This window comes from Zeugodacus cucurbitae, chromosome 6 (genome assembly GCF_028554725.1).
Source record: "Zeugodacus cucurbitae isolate PBARC_wt_2022May chromosome 6, idZeuCucr1.2, whole genome shotgun sequence".
NCBI lineage: Eukaryota > Metazoa > Arthropoda > Insecta > Diptera > Tephritidae > Zeugodacus > Zeugodacus cucurbitae.
Window position 1 is genome coordinate 72647212 of NC_071671.1, and position 17646 is coordinate 72664857.

At 33.8% G+C, this 17646-nt stretch overlaps 1 protein-coding gene across 21 annotated transcripts in view; it reads right to left on the bottom strand.

Moving 5' to 3' along the window:
* Window positions 1–4023: 4023 nt before the first annotated feature.
* LOC105221368 (uncharacterized) overlaps window positions 4024–17646 on the bottom strand; it is a 35573-nt gene continuing 21950 nt past the window's right edge. For 7 of the 21 annotated variants that reach the window (XM_054234938.1, XM_054234936.1, XM_054234945.1 and 4 more), the window contains 14 exons: window positions 10771–10902; window positions 10092–10415; window positions 9846–10034; window positions 9470–9607; window positions 8210–8431; window positions 7430–7612; window positions 7094–7225; window positions 6678–6833; window positions 5438–5594; window positions 5055–5221; window positions 4806–4962; window positions 4568–4734; window positions 4311–4493; window positions 4024–4237 (listed from right to left, as the gene is read on the bottom strand). In XM_054234938.1, coding sequence (XP_054090913.1) covers window positions 4050–4237; window positions 4311–4493; window positions 4568–4734; window positions 4806–4962; window positions 5055–5221; window positions 5438–5594; window positions 6678–6833; window positions 7094–7225; window positions 7430–7612; window positions 8210–8431; window positions 9470–9607; window positions 9846–10034; window positions 10092–10415; window positions 10771–10902 — 2495 coding nt within the window. In that variant the 3' untranslated portion in view covers window positions 4024–4049. Of the gene's footprint in view, window positions 4238–4310; window positions 4494–4567; window positions 4735–4805; window positions 4963–5054; window positions 5222–5437; window positions 5595–6677; window positions 6834–7093; window positions 7226–7429; window positions 7613–8209; window positions 8432–9469; window positions 9608–9845; window positions 10035–10091; window positions 10416–10770; window positions 10903–12210; window positions 15050–15350; window positions 15909–17646 lie in introns of those variants that run through there. The other 14 variants (XM_054234948.1, XM_029046312.2, XM_029046315.2 and 11 more) reach the window with 6 other exon arrangements.

Consider the following 17646-nt stretch of genomic DNA (forward strand, 5'->3'; position numbering starts at 1 on the left):
TTTAAAGCGGAATGTTAGCTATTTGGCTTATGTGTTGATACATTTATATACAATCATATGAGCTGATATGATTCTTATATATGAATGCATCCACAATTGAAAATGACTTATGCGTTTTCAGAGCCATATTTGTAGTAAAAACCAAATTAAGCTGCATACGTGTATATAATGTTATACAATAATTAACTTTCATAGATATTTTTATTTATTTTTATAAAAATATTTTTATACTAAATACATTTCCTATATTACTAAAATAAACAACAAATTTCATAACTTAAACTTGCATATACATATGTATGTATATCTATATACATATAAGCATTTACGTTTGTACATATGTATGCAGATATGTCTTCAAAAATTCGAATTGTCTCATTATCACTTATCAGTGAAGGGCATGTCACATGTGCACGCATTGCTCTGTATGCATATACATACATATGTTTGCATGTCACTGAACAAACACATAAACTTACATTTGCATATGCGTGCACGTAAGTTTGTCAACCACCACAAAAAATCAAAAGCATTGTTCTACAAAAACAACAAGCGCCTCAAACGCATAAGCAGCATCACAAGTCAATATGGCAGCCAATCGACGCTGCCAAATATTGTCGTAAACACAACAAAAACATTTTCATTCATGAACGCAGGCGCACATTCATTTGGCAAAGTTGCTTCATTCATAAAAGCAGAGCCATACACATCTCCCCGCGCAGGCCATGCCAACAAACGCCTTTTCGCGACGATGACAAAAATCATAAATTGAAGATTTTTCTAATGTTCCCTGCAAAAGGAAAAGTTGCAACGCCGCAAAATCTGAAAAAGGTTAAAAATGGCAACATAGCCCTTGAGTCGATTTAAAATATTTTTCAGCAAAAATTCTGTGGCTCACAAAAATTTATGTCGATATGTTTGCATGCCCATACTTATTCATACATATTTACGACAAGCCGATTTTCTACCAACAACGCAATGTTGCGTCGCTTTGGCATCGCGCAGGCGGCCATCAATTTTTCGACACATCGAGCTTCACAGGGCCGTTTCATGTTATCCCGCCGTAATAATAATTGCGCTTAATATGCGTTGACAAATATTGAAGTATTAATGATGTATCTACACAATTAAATACATTTTAATATTCTACCAATATATTAAGACACATTTTAAATAATTACTTTTGATCTTTGTAAGAAACAAGGCATAAAAATTAACGTCATAGTATGTTGGGCATCTGGGCCTTTTTGCCTGCGTACGCTCCACAATCATTACAACTCTATGACATGAAAACAAAAAATCATAATCTTCGGCCATTGGTTGACCGTGGCAACGAAGATTTTATATAAAGCCATGAGTGCACATATTTACATATATATATTGAATGTTGACAAATTGACATATCTACACAATCAGAATGATTCTTTGACATTTGTTTACATGCACACATGATTACAAATGCGCGGATATTCATGATTTTGAGATATTATAGAAATTATTCATGAAAAAAAGTAATTAAATATACATATACATATATGGGCATTTATGTTACATTTACATATTATATGTAATATTTTTAGTTTATTAAATATTTCAAAGATTTTATAGAATAAATCATTATTTAAGTCAATTATTACATAAGTACGCATGTACTTTAATATCAAATATAAACAAAATATCCATAAATTACATATATACATACTATATGCAAAGTCGTTCGCGCATTGTATATAAGCGAATCTTTAAGCGTACATTTATTAACATTGAAATTAACACAATTTTTCTCATTTAAACATGAAAACGCTCAAATCTGTTATTTTTGAGCCCTCTAATGTTAAACTGTGGTGAAACACGCTTATAGCTACATGTGGTGAAACACGCTTATAGAAACGAGTACCCCTTCGAAAAGCGGACCAGTGTGACAATCGGCACACCATGAACCTTCTCTATAATTGACATTCTCTGGTATTTGCATTTGTTTTATGCCCACGAATCAACAGCACTCACCACTGAAATGCGAAACAGTGTTGCGATTTTAAAATATCAATAGCAATAATAATTTTGTTTGTTTTATAAATTAAACGCAAATATTTGCATATGAAATTTTTATGAATGATTTTAAAAAATGAAATGAATATGTGTCTGAATGATTGGAAATGAAAGTATTGGTGGACTGAAATGAAATTATGTAAAACCCCCTAAGTTATGCAAGTGTTGGCAACACTGTTAGAATGAAATATTGATAAGGGATAACTGGCAAAATTTGCTGATAAGGAAAACCAACAGCTGAGAGTACCGTGAGGTATTAGCTCTGTATACGAACTGCTGGCAGCTGCTGTCTTTTTGGGAGAGGAATAATGTCAAAAATAGCAAGTAACTCTCACAGCTAGCGTAAGTAAAAAACGGAAAGCTAGCAGAAATTAGCAGACAGACAGCGGAATGAAAATATAATACATTTTGAAAAAATTGTTAAATAAAGTAAATTAATGACAGCAAAAATTTTATTAACTTTTATAATAAAAAACAATCAATGAATTAATATATGCACATATGCCCGTATTTATATAAAATACTAATAAGTTTAAACATTCAAAATTTGTGTTTTCATCGTTTTTTAATGATGTGTACTGTAATATATCAATGTCTATGTAAGAGTAGAAATCTTAGTAATCATGTGTTAACTCACAATTAGACCACATATTCGGCGTAATATAATTATATGCAATATATAATGCTGGGGTAATTCGAGAATGATTACTTGAGAAGAGTAAATGATCTCGAATGTACTGTGTGTGTTAAGTTTTATTCCGATATCTTTGTTGGTGCTTGTCTAATTTTCACACTCGTCCACATGCAAGTCTGCCGTTTTATCTTTACCGTACACTTAAATGGTTCCAACGTAATTTCAAACCACGGTGACGCCCATCCCTACTTTTATAGCTCAATATGTTGTTTATATGGAAGTTTTTGAGATTTTTTTTAGCCATTTGCAATACCTGAATTTGCAATATCAAGCCTCAACTATCTAAATTTTTACTTAAGTTGTCACATACATGGTCAGAGGGACGAACTGGCCCTCTAGACATGTAGAATTCAACTCGTCTCTTCATCCTGATCACTTTGATATATAATAAATAACTCAATGTCTATCACGATTAGTTTTAAAAGTTTAAAGTTTCATTGAGTTTCTTTCGGTCAAGTTGGCAAAATTAACTCTTGCGAGCGTTTGATCGTTCAGTCCTTTTGTACACATAGGGCTTATTAGTTGCAAAGTGAAAAGTGGTGAAGTTATATTAAAAAATTAAATTACTTTTGTGAAAAACTAAAGAAACGATCAATTAAAATCTAATTGCTAATAAAGGCTTATCTGTTTTTGCCCCTCCGTTAAACGGAAAAGAAACACATCTACTTCTTATCATCCAAGTTTAGTTTATTTCATCCATTTTGTAGCAAAAAATTTATATTTATTTAATTTACAAGTGCGAATACAATCGACTTAAACATACATGCTATGTACGCGTGCAGCTGGATTTTATTTAATAAATTCGAATTCATTTTCGAAAATCGTACGGCAACGAATAAAGTAAGTTTCTCAATTGCGCTTAAACAAATAAAATGTTAATTTCGTTTGGGTTTTAGTTGCGGCGGACCATTCTTTTACATATCTATTTGTGAATTTTCCGTTCAGAAATAATTCGTTTGCAGTTTCCTGTGTAATTCCACATAACCGATAGTGTTCTCAAAAAATGTATTTCAATCGATGCTCTTTATGTCTCTCTCTCTGTTTGTGAATATTTATTTGGATTCGCTTTCGGTTCTATGTTTGCTAAAAAATCGTTATAGTCATTTTCCTTACGTCTAATTTAGACGATTGTAGGAATTGGATGATAATTCGTATTTTTTTTTTTAGTTTTTATTTTGTCGATATATTGAAATGTGTGTTTAAGTGTTTTCCCAATCGGTTGATTTTTTTCCGTTATATTCCAGTGTTATGTTCAATTTAACACTTAATTTATGGTACTATTTATTATTGTCTGTTTTTGAATTTATCAGGACTGTTTTGGATGTTGCGGTGGCGGCGGTGGCGCCGGCTTAAAGCATTGCAGCAGGAAGGCAGTGTATAATAAGAAACCGACAGCCAATGCGATTAGCGCATACATGAATATATTCAGTTCCGGTTGACGGAATCGATTTTTGCGCAACCATTCCAAAACCTCATCTTCGGAAAGAAGATCGCCTACAAAGAAGTTGGAAAACAATTAATATATACATGCATACGTTTGTCTCAACACAAATATTCCCGAACTAACCTCTATAAATGCTGGGAAACCTTCGTCGGAAGTAGACCAAAGCTGGCAGTTTTGTAACGCCCCATTTCTTGGCATAGCGGGAGTCGGCCATCTTAACGAATGTGATGTCCAGGTTATCCGTTTCGCTATCGATGTTTTCCAGTTTTTCCAAAGCGGCGATACTGTCTTGCTGGTTGTGTTCATCTAAAAAAAGATAAGTGGGAAACGAATGTTGTAAAATGCATTGTCTACATTTTGTATATGCTAATATTTCATACAAAAGAAAACCGTTATGAATTCGTTCTCCTCAAGTAGTTTGTCTAACATTTTACGATTTACTTCCTCAATTTCATTTTTAATTTCGAAAACATCTTGGGAGGTCAACCAGGTTATAATCTTGTCGTGTTGGTGTAAATCACCGTCATACAATACAGGAACTTGTTTTCTGAAAAGATTATTAATATTATTAATATTGTTTGATCTCCCTTTTTATGTTTTTTGTTTCAGTTTACTCACCTAAAGTAGACTAGTGAGGGAATATTCACCACATCGTATTTCTTTGCCGCATCTATACTTGCAATCTTCACAAAGTCAATGCCAAACATGTCAGCTTCACCATCAATCTCTTCCAGCTCCTCGAGAATTTCCTCACACTCGGTACAATCGTCTTCATCTATAGTGTTAAGGATATTTAAAATCATTCGTTTAAAAGTATACCCAAAGATAAAAAATGTAGTGACGTTAATTAGAATCATCGTTACTTACAGAAGAACACCACTAGTAATGTAGACTCAGCCATCAACCGATCCAACATACGTTCGTTTACTTCTTCAATCTCATCTGCCAATTCACGGTTGTCGTCATCTATTAGCCATTCCAAAACCGACTGTTCGTTTTGTAAATCGCCTTCAAAAAGCAGAGGATTGCCATTTCTATAAGGAAGAAAATAAAGAATGTTAATCAATAAGTATAAAATTTTGTCAATATTGCCCAATATTTTTCATTATCTAAGAAGTCGTCAGAGCTCGGTTTTATAGCTGACTACATTCATATTATACATTAGTGTTATGTATATATACTAATTTCTGTGTTAAAACAATACTCAATGGGCCAAGGTTTCTTGGGTGCACGATTAGGCAATACTTTACCGGAAGTACACAAGCGCCGGGAATGTCTTTATCGAATAACGCTTTGCCAACTGCGGATCCTGTATCTTGACCATATGAATGCCAAAGACATCACACTCGTCGTCGATCAGTTCAAGACCCTCCAGAATTTGATCACAAATGTTGCAGTTGATTTTGTCTGGATAACGAAAGCATATCAGTATATAGGTTTTAGTGTGAATTATAAAAGGAATATTTTTAACAGCAAAAATTATTTTTCACAGACAATAACTTTGTGTAAAATGTTACGAACATCTGAAGTTTGTGGTTATTTTAAATATGGAATGGATGTGATGTTCAAATACTTAATCACTATTACTATATATATTTTGGATCAATTTGAATTAGTAGTTATTATTTGGAAGGTTAGTGATGAGTGAAAGCATGCCAGTTTATCATTATTGAAAATATATATCTTCGGAATTGTAAGTAGTGAGCTTGCACAGCTTTGAGCTTCTTGGGGTAAAGCCGAATTTTGCTTAGGTTAGCTTGAAGAAAGAAAATTAAACTATTTGTGTTACAAGGAGACAGAGAAAGAAAACGCCAAAAATGAAGGTATTCATTTCCAAACTAAATACAATATATATATTTAAAAGAACAACCGTTAGTAAATGAATTATGCATACTCACTTTACGCAATAACTGTCTACAGCTCTGACAACCTCTTAGAGAGACAATTTTAAAACAGACCTACATAGGTTGATACCCGATTTATTTATATTCATATATTGGATTTTGATGTTTATTTCTTTATTTGAACTTCAAAATAATTCGTATATTTAGAAAAGAAAAGATTTTAAAATAGTAAAAATGGGATACAGAGTCAGTCGAATAGAGACATAATATAATGACATTCTAAATTGTTGTATTTGTTTTTTAGTTAAATTATTGTTGATTTTTTTAGATATTTTATTTAACATGTAACATTTAGTTTGGAAAGATACTCTGCTATTTGACATTTGGCCAGCTCGGCAGGTATTTGTTGTAAAAGAAAGAGTAAACACCATATTCAAAGCTAACCTAACCTTAATTGCGATCATGCTGACACAGAAGCATCAAATTAGTTTCGAAAATGCAATGAAAGAAATCTACGAGCATTTATCAGTTTCCAGATAGGTCAGAGTGTAAGTATAATATTTTTAATGTACGCGTTGCATTCTTTGGATTAATTACAGATTAAGTACAGATTTTCTAGGTTATGTAGTATTTGTTTTGTGAATACCTTGATTTTCGATACGTTTTCTTTTGCGTGAAATGTAATTCTTTATAAATTGTTTGGATGCGTGTTTCGAGGTGTTGTTCATGCTTCCGTTTAAAGAGGCAGGCGAACAAAAACTGCGGCAATAAGCGGGTGGTTTTCCATTGCGCTCAGTGGGCACTGGGATTTTGTGGTTTTGGTATTGGTTTGTGTTGGATTGGAATGTATAGTCGTTTGTTTTTTATATATAAATTGTATGGTTGTATTTATAGTGTTGTTGGTGTGGGGTAGTGTGGACGTTCATGATAAATATAAATAAATGTACAATACAGGGGAAAAAACTATTAGAATATTTTAAGCAACATTTACGAAAAACAGAAGAAACAAATGTTCTCCAGTGGAAACTAGAATGTTTACAAATAGTTACAGGGAACACTTACAGAAATAAACGGCCAAGTATTGTGTTTCTTCAACCATAGTTTCGAGCATCTGGCGGGTGATTAGCTCGATGCGGTCTTCAGTCTTTTGCGTTATTAGCCATTGTAAGACCTCTTCCTCTTCGTTCAATTCACCTATAGAGAATAAAACACTTTCTCTTAAAAACATAGACCAACTATTTCATGTTGTTGTGATTGGTGTGTTGTGATTTTATGCATTGTTGTAATCAGTGAGCTCTAAATTCTTTTGGAATAATGTAATTTCGACCAATATCAAATATTCGTCCGAGACATTATCAACGTATTGAGACAGCCAAGTTCAATTATGTCACTGCTTACCTTCAAATACATTTGGAATACCTCCCTCGAAGTACACCAAGGCTGGGTACTCGTGTACACCGTAGCCATCGGCAACAGAGAAATCTCGAGTCTTGACAAATGTAATGCCGTGTTTATCACAGTCGTCGTCAATGTTCTCTAGCTCTTCCAATACTTTGGTGCACTGTTCACAACCGTCGGCATCTAAACAAAAACAATATCAAGTTGAGTGGAAAATTGGCATGCGAGAGGGGCTACAGAAAAGCGGATGGTAGGACATTTAAGAGTTAGAAGAAAGCAAGAAAGTTAGCACAAAATCGAACGAGTCCACACTGTTTGGGGTGCCGTGTTTTTGGATAGATGGTTAGCGGAATAAAGTCTCCATTAAAAATTTTTTTAGAGATTTGCTTGCTTAAAATATTTACATGGTGGACCTGGCATAAGCCTGCTAGATAGCTGGGGCACAAAATTGATTCGTTGTTGTTGTGTGAGGGTAGGCAGTGGTAAAAAATGCGACAGGTTTTTAGGATATTATTGATCTCTTTTAGTATTACTTCGGAGGATTGGATGTGCCAAAAAAGTTTTGCGTAACTTCAGTCGCTTTTTTGGGTTGCCAAAAGTAGGGAACTCTCTACAAACTATGTAATTGCAAAAATTCAATAAATATACATATATGTATGTATGTACGTATGTATATATATAATCACGCAAGGTGGCAAGGAATCAAAAAGTTTCTTTTTTTACACAGTCGGTATTCTTAGGGATCTTGGGAATCTCTGTGCTACGCTAATGTTTCGCTACCATCGTCGTGCTTGCTGCTGCCAGCGGTGGAGGATGGAGACGCTGCCTTGGACGCACTAGCTTCTCCCACCGCTTCTGCTTCGGCTGCAGCTGCTTCACTCTCTCCACCGAAAGATGCTGCTGCTCCCGCACCACCCTCCTGCTGTTGCGCCTCGCGTTCCTTCTTTAGTCTTGCCTTACGTGCTGCCTTTGAAGTGCAAATGTCACACTGCGTTTTGTTCCCTAAGTTCCGAGTTGGTTTCGGTTCGATTTCGATTTCGGTTTCGAATGTTTTTGGTTTTGTTTTTGTGTGTTTTGGTTTTAGAGTCAAAAGTATATTTTTTTATTAAAATGGTTGTTGCCGTCGTTGTTGAGTTCGTTATATTAATTGAAAATTGAAAAGAATTCAAGTTTGAAAAAATGATTAAATTCGATCGATAGAATAGCAAAATTATATTCTATTGTCTTATTCTATGGTTAGTTACAGAAGAGAAGTTCTTTGTCGCCAATGAACTGCAACTACTTGAACGAAAGATCGGATTAGAAAATTAGCTTCGAATAAAAATATATATATGGTTAATTACATTAAGTTATATAATCTGAATTAGACAAGTAATGCAATGTACTAAATCAACTATTATTTTATTATGGTTATTTCTGAGTGCTGCAATCTTTTTGCGCAAAAGTGTAGCAATAAATTCTGCAAGTTGCTAAGAAATACACGTCAGGATTATAGGTTATAATGTCTAAGATAGATATGTACATGTAAGTGCTTGGATAGAGAAACTCAAATATTGACGATATTTAAGGCATGTCTTTAGATTCTTCTTTAACAACGAATTATAAAATATGTTGATTGGCTCAAGCGAAGAAACTTGGAAGAACAAATAGAAGGAATTGAAACTAATGGACCACCTAAGAGCTCTTTTTATAAGTGAAGGAAACATAGCCAAAGTATTGATAGAGCATGATATTTGTTGTCGTTTCTCCATTCTTATGTGAATATTACTTTTGTAGATGGCTTTGGAAAGAGGATGGGATAAACTGCTAGATCATTCAGAGATTTCGAACGTCCAGATTTCAGAAAAGTATTCTGATAAAGTGTTTCTTCATAGTTTCCATTGCTGACTGCAGTAGGATTTTGATAGAATATCATTGCTCCTTACAGTTCGCCTGACAGAAATAATTGGGAAATGCTTACAACTTTGCCCATTAATGCCACCAAACCGATTGCAGCATGTCACTAGATTCTTAAATGATCCCCCGAAATTGTTTACTTACAAAAATACACCGCAATCGAACCAGATTCCTCAATCAAATGAACCAGTTTCTCGCCTTCGAGATCTTCGATAACATCTCCGCTTGGGTCCTTTTGCGTGAGTAACCAAGCAAGAATTTGTTCTTCTTCATAAAGATCACCTGAAATCAAAAGCAATGAAATCAATTATAAATCAATACGGGGATAAATATTTTATTCATATTTTATTCATAGTAGTATAAATGATATTGCCATAAAGCACTACATACATTAGAGCACAGTGTATTCAACAAAGTGAGCTAAGTATTTGACATACCCTTGTTTGACAACTTTGCGTTAGAGTAGATTAACCATCAAACAGAATATGAGTCACTCAAGGTACTTCCATAGTTTACTCACCGGCGTAGATAACTGGTTCTTTCGATGATGGCTTAAAGAACACAATTGCAGGTAACGCGAAAACGCCAAATTCTTTTGCCATGTGCTTGTCGTCGATCTTAACAAAATCGATGCCCGCCTTGTCGGCTTCGTCATCAATGTGCTCCACCTCGGCGAGCACCCGCGGGCATTGCTTGCACTCCTCGCTATCTGCAAGGAAAATTTCCAATTTGAAAATGACAATGTACAAGAGCGATCGCTACTCACAGAAGATCACAGCCAAATAATCGGATGATTTGCGTATCTTCTCAAACATTTTGCGGTTGACTTTCTCGATGTGGTCGGTCATTTCCATATTAGCGGGACTGGTGAGCCAATCCAATACCTCTTCCTCATCGTCGATATCGCCGTCATAGTTGATGTATTTGCCTTTGCGGAAATATGTCAAGCCAGGTGGATTGCGGTAGCCATACTTCTTCGCCATTAGCTTGTCGCTCATTTTGACAATATAGATACCGTACTCGAGCGCCTCATCGTCAATCAGTTCGATATGGCGAAGAACGCGCGGCGCATCGGGATCGTCCTCTTTATCTGCAAGCGATAAGCATGGAACGTGATGTCAATAAGTGCAAATTTAGTTTCAAACAAAATAGAACTACTTAGGCCAACTCAAGTGGTTACTACTAAGTAAATGCCATGTAATTTAATGAATGATAAGCAGTTACAGTTTTTAGTGGGCTAACTAACTAAACTAATATCGCTAGCACGCTTCAAACGCTTCAAACGCTTCAAACACTTTTTACAATTCTTATTTGCATCGCCTATTGTAGTTGTTGTCATAAAAAGCAACGTTAACTTGCAGTCGATTCGATATTGTTGTCGCTTTAGTTTATTAATACTTCTACTTAGTATTGTAGTTGTTGTTGTTCTTGACGTTTTTACTTACAAAAGACGACAGCCAGAAAGTCTTTGGTGTTAATGTATTCATTCAGAGTGTCACGATCTATCAGCTCGATACTTTCATCGGCCTTTTGCTCCAAAATCCATTTGAAGACGACTTGTGGGTCCTCAATATTACCTGTTCATTTCGAATGTAAATGCATTAAATGATAAATAAATTGAATTAACAACTTCTTCTGATTAGTTTATAAACAAATGTCTATAGATATTCATTACCTGTTTGCTGCAGTGTGCCGATCAATTCAAAAGTGTATCGAAGCGTCAAAAATATTTTAGAAGATATAAACATATGTTGTATTTACGAAACTAAATGTATACAGGAAATGTAGTAAATATGGTAGCTTGTAAACTTTCGCTAACGCCAGATCAACGATGGACAATTTTTGAAAACCTGATAACTGAGCGAATTAATGTAAACGATATCTCGCTATGTTCTTCAGAACTCATTAGGTTGAATCATACCAAGATAAATGTTAATCGTATCAAGAAAAGAATATCTCCAAATGTATTACATAACCCGTAGCACTCACAGGTCCCCGACATAACAATATTTTCATGATCTCTAAGTGCCACACCGTATATTTTCATTAAAAATAAATTTTACTTCCCTGGCAACTAAATACTATTTTTTATCTCCATGCAGAGCAAACAGAAATCTGTAAATATTCTATCTTGCTATAGTAACATACAAGATTGCAATCTTCAGATTTATTTTGGAGAAGAAGGATATAAAATCGGCTTGCTGGTGAAGAAAATGAAATTCTGCGACACGATTGTAGTACAATTGAAGGTAAGACGATTTAGAAAATTGATAAGAGGGTTTACTTATAGCAATGACAAAAGAACAAACGAAGTTTTGAGAAATTCGTAACACAATGGTAAATATATCAGCATTAAAAAAATAAACTAAATTAAATGCCATTTGTGCTTTAAGAGGAATTCAGGACCCAACGAAAGCGCCAATTATAAAATGTATTCAGACTAATCGTATGCAAGTGTTTTAATAATCGTTTTGTTTTATTGGGTGACAATTGGGAGACCCTATGCGCCAAACTATTTAGGGATATACATATCTGGACTGTTAGTTGCGGTCAAGGGAGTAATGTTAACATTGTTGCGAATCAGATGGATTAGTTCTGTTCAGTTCTCTTCAACTAAAAATTTCGGTTGAATGCGTTTGCGTTTGTTTTTTTTTTTTTGTATAAATCTGTTTATTAAAGTTCTAAAAATATCAGTTTTAAATTACAATTTTACTAATAAATGATTCTTTTGACAATTGAAATTATTTGATCTTTAACTATTGCTCCGTGGCACTCTTATTTTTATTGGCATACATGGAGACAGACATACTTTTGTATGCCGTTGTACATTCGAAATTTCGCTATTGTTCAACATTGTATTATAAAATGTTACATAAGTATTGTTATTGTTTTTGTATTTTTGAAAAAAAAACAGTTATATATCGAAAGCTTACTTCATTCATAAGTCAAAATTTTGTATGTATGTTTGTGTTTTCTCTACTTTAAATAAAATTAGAAAATTGCATTTATAACAAGTGCTTCAACTTTACTAAATTATAACAGCGCTTTCACATCTGCACACACACATACACACATACATACCAACAATTATTGCTGTACATAGGTATGAATGTACGTATGCAATTGGGAAAGGCGTTAGTTTAACGGTATTTAGAATACCGGCACAACAATAAATAAGTTTACAAAAATCGCGCGGTTGTCGTCCAAGGACTTCCGCTAAAAATATACATTCATATTTCGTTTTAGTTGTGGCTGTGTGCTGGTGCGGTGTGTTACGGTGGCTTTGCAACATCACCGTTTGCCACCAACAACTGCGTTTTTTGCATAACAAAACTTACAAAAATATTAATCGAAAGCGCCGCATAGGTACATACATACATATGTATGTATTTATGTTGTTTTTATGAATAGCAGCATTTGTTTCGATTATTACAATGTTCTTCTTCCTTTATTATTTATTATTATTATTACTTCTTATCAGCTCCAAAAATAGTTAACAGATTTTGCATTATAAATACATAAATATTATTATAAAATAAATGTTAAAAAAAGATAGCAATAATTTTCAAGTCCCCTACATTGTAAAGTGTACACAAAAAGGCACAAAACGTGTAAATGTATAGTATCAAAAGTGTTAAGTACTGTTACAAAAATTATCATTTCTTGTAGTTATAGAGAAAAATTTTCAACTTTTAACTTTCGAGATTATCAAGTGAATTGATTCTCGGTTCTCTTCTCTAACAATAATAGTATGTAAATAGTATAACAGTATAAAAATTAAAATAGTTAACTGACATTTGTTGTTATTGTTTTTTGGCATTTCAAGTACATATTGCCTTTAGTTGAACAAGTTTTTAGTTTAATTGAGTTTCTTTTATTCTAATTGACTTGGCAAGAAGGGCTGGTCGAACGGCTGTGAAGAGCAAGCGGAGTGGCTTATGTGAATACAAGAATCAACAAATGTGAGAACATAGTACAATACCCACTTTCAAGTGTGGTAGCGAAACGAGGAGCGCAAAGAGTGAGCGGAAGAATTGGAGCTTTTAGCAAAAGCAACTACAAAAATAAAATTTACGAAACCAGAAACAGATTTGCACACAGCACAGTCATGGGTTGTAGAATACGAGTACGTGTACATTTGCATCCGTTTTTAATGAAAAATATATTAAAATCAAAATATATTAAAACTTCATGTGATTGGGTGATTGGGTTCTTAACTTATTTCTGTATGTTTAACAGCCATATCCTCAACCCAACAACTGCGCTGTGCAAATGCTGTACAACAACTGAAATTACTTAGAAGACAACTAATTATTTTTTTGGTTAATTTTTTGTTTGTTTTGAGAATTGAAGAGTTAAATTGGATTGAGTTGTCTGTTGAACGAATCATCTCTGCAAAGGAGTGGAACATTTTTGCAATGTTTGTTGTTGCATTGCTTTGTATTTCGTATTTCGTATTTATGTTATTGTTGTTATTGGCATATGATTGGTCATTTACGACAACTGTGCATCCCGAAATAAATCCAATATCAGATATACGGTTATATGGATGGATGCTACATATCTGATATGGGATTTTTGATTATCTGCTAAATTTCCATTAGTTGTTGCAATGTATTTTGAATATTACGAGTATATACTCAGGTATGCATAACCTCAAAAAGTTATGAACATAATGAAATATGTGTGCTTTTTTGTTAATGCATCGCTCTTGCGAAATTGGCGAAATTGGCGAAATTGGCGAATTTAGCGAGTATTGCGCTTGTGGTAAGCGGCTTGCCATGGCAGTATTTCATAAGGACAAACTTATTTTTTGGATAAACATTTGCCTTAGGGCTTTTATCTTAAAGCAAAATCTAGATTTCAACGCACATTTTATCCTGTTTTTTCGTGATTTGCCAAAAGGGGTTGGATTTGTTATTGATTTAGTCATTGGATAAATTCATTATATACGATATTCGCTGTGCTCGTATGTTTGATGAAATTTATTAAGTTTATTTTTGAAATAGTTCTTCAGAGATTTGGAAGTTTTTCAAATCTCCCACAGTATAGACAAAGCCTGTATTCAACCGATTTTATTATTCATGAGCTTGCTAGCTCTCAACTACATACATATATGTTTTAAGTTATAAAAGTATTAAAAACTTATTTTTTTAATATTTTAGTGAACAAATTGTTAAAATTGTATTTTTGCTGTGATAACTTTCATAAAGAAATTTTATAGTTGTTTTGGGAGCTGTTTTCTAAGACAGCATGATAAATGTTTACTGTGCTTTAAATACTTATGACCCAGAGGACAGGAAGCTGTAGCTTTGGGGGACTTCATGATTAGTGCAAATTACAAATTTCTCTTTCGACTTTTTGCTACAATTAACAATTAGTAATTTCATTTAGTCGGAAACATTAAAGTAGGTAATTGATTTCGGATAAAATTAAATAGTTTTATATATGAAAATTGCTGTTAGTATTTTAGAATTTTTGCATCAAATCAGTATGTACATATGTATTTCTACTGATATGAATTTCCTCAGAGTTTGATTAGTAGTTGGTATTTTCTATTATCTTAGTACATATGAACAATGCAGTGTGGATGTTTGCTTGTGTAAATTATAATTTTTTGATTACATAGTGTTTTTTCAATTATATTGCTTCCTTATTCCCATAGAGAGATATCCTGAAAAAGGTCATATAGATTTTTTAGTCGTTTATGCAAATAATAAAAGCCTGCAAGACACAGAAGAAAAGAGAAGAAGAATAAAACAAACACATAAAAACAGGAAAAAATGTCTCCTCGCACATTCTCCACAAATGCAATGTACGTATGTATGTATGTATGTAATGCAAAGACAATGTCATAGCATACATACATACATATATACATGCAAACATACAAACATAATTCATTTGACATCTCTTATGTATATGTGTATATCATATTACGCAACAATTGAAATTCTAGAAGCTCTATCGACATATAAACTGGCACTTAACTACCAGATAATATATCTGCCAAAGCCGAACATACCGGTCTTCACATTCAATTTGTCGCCATCCTTAGCCTTTTTCGACGATTTTCCACTGTCATAGGATTTATCGCTGGCCACTTGCTTGTTGCCGCCGGTTGATTTCTTCGCTGCAGAGCTGCTAGATTTACGGGGAGTGGTGTAGGAGACCTTGCCCATTGGTGCAGCCACTTCGTCGTCGTCCTCGTCATCATCATCGTCGCGATCATCGTCGTCGTCGTCATCATCATCGGCGTTCTTCTTCACAATTTTCCTGAATGGTTTTTTGCTTTCCTTATCCATTTTATGAACTGCTTTGGCCGATTTGCCGGGTGCACCAGTCCCTCCGCTCGCTGAAGCCGGTCCAAATTGAAAGTTGCCTGCGGAGCTGCCGCCGCGCTTGCTTGCAATATCGTCGTCGCCGTGGCCGATGCGCTGTGCGGTCATTTTGGGGACTTTGGTTGACTTTTCCAGTTTAGTGGGACAACATTGGAATGGTTTGTATGCGTTTGGTGCAAAATTATTTCCACGCCGTGCTGAACCTCCGTCGTGACCCAATCCAACATAGAAACATTCGTCATCTGTGTGCAAACAAACAAAAACATTTTGTCAGATTGTTTCTCAAAAAAGTAGTGGCATCTAGAGACAAAAATGCAAGTCTGCCAACAAAGCACGTCTATACAAACTTCGTAAACGGGGTTTCGGTTGTTATTAAACGGTTTCTTTTAATTACAAAACATAATATATGCAAACGGAATGTTACTAAGTAAAGTTAAAGAGAGCGCAAAATAGTTGTGGAAAAGTACACGAAAGTAACGGAATAGTTTAGAAATGGCTAGCTTTGTTTAGTTTCTAGTATTCTCTAAAGGGTTTCTTTCGTGTTTTGGTGGTATATAGTTCACATATTGAACGTTACATTATTTGCAATTTACTTAATATATCGTTAATTCTTTGTTCTTATTTTATGTTTTAACGCTCAACAAAAATGCTTTAAAGCACAATTTGAAATATTGAAACTAATGAAGAACCACTGAAAAGTTAGTAAGACCTTGCTTCGAGATTTTAAGTTTCAATTTGGTTTTAGGAAATTTTCCCGTTTATTTGTGATCAACTTTTCCTTTGATTCCTCGTTTGTGCTTTTTTACAAATAAAAAAATTTGGAAAATTTAAAATGTTTTGGCGCAAAGCGTGCTTTACCTGCTAGTACTTCTATTACGCGGTAGGCAATTTTGTATGCCCGGTCAAAGAAACACACAAAATCGGCACAAACAGAATTTATAACTGACAAAATGCTTTTGATGCTGACATTCTTCTAAGTAGGTATTGATAAGCTAAGCGATTCAATTGTTTTCAAATCGATATGAGTGACTAATTTTAATAATCGTTTATATAATTCCATATACATATCTAAATATATTTATAATCAATTTATCGTTTTTCATGGTATTGTTTTATATTCTTAATATTTTCAGTTGGTTTGAGATTTCTTATTTCATATTTATATTGTTTCACATTGCCGCAGTTTATATTACAGGAAAATTATTTTGCTTTTAGTTTAGGACATAAGACTTAAACAAATACAACCATTACTTATAAAATAAGAAACTCAAAAGTAAAAAAAAAAACTACCGCAAACGGCAAATATTACATTCGTTGTATTTTGTTATTAATCCTCTTTATTAATTTTGTTTTTGTACGTTCGAAAAAATCAAGTTGGAGTCTTTCTCGTAAAAACATTGTGTCAGCTATGTTTTTCTATGTAGTTGTTGTTAGTTCGTTGGATCATTCAAAATTCATAAAATAATCATACTAAATGGTAAACAATTTCAGCTAACGTGATAAATTTTCAATTGTTGTAGAGGTACGAGTATATACATTCACATTATTAGGCTCTTAGTAACAATTATGGGATATGCATCTTCAAACTTTTTAACACAACTGCATTGCCTAACTGGCGCTGTCGAGAATCACAACAATAAGAAACGGATAAATACTACACTGATCACTGGAAAAGCAAGGCTGATGTACGGGTTTGGGAAGGAACTGGACTTTGTTAGCTCTTGTAAGTAAGAGTTCAATACCATTTGCAAAGTTCACCATAAACTTCTAATATTTGCATTCTCGCAAATTATGGATTCCGAATGTCCATGTGCATACTGATACACTTATAATTAACTTCCTATAACATATGAAATATCGTCATTAAATTGACATTAATGGCCAAGGAGATGGACTGAAATTGTCCATAATGAGTTCGATTCAAAACTTCAATTCACGACTTCAAAAATAAAGCACCCGAATTTAAAATTTATATGTACC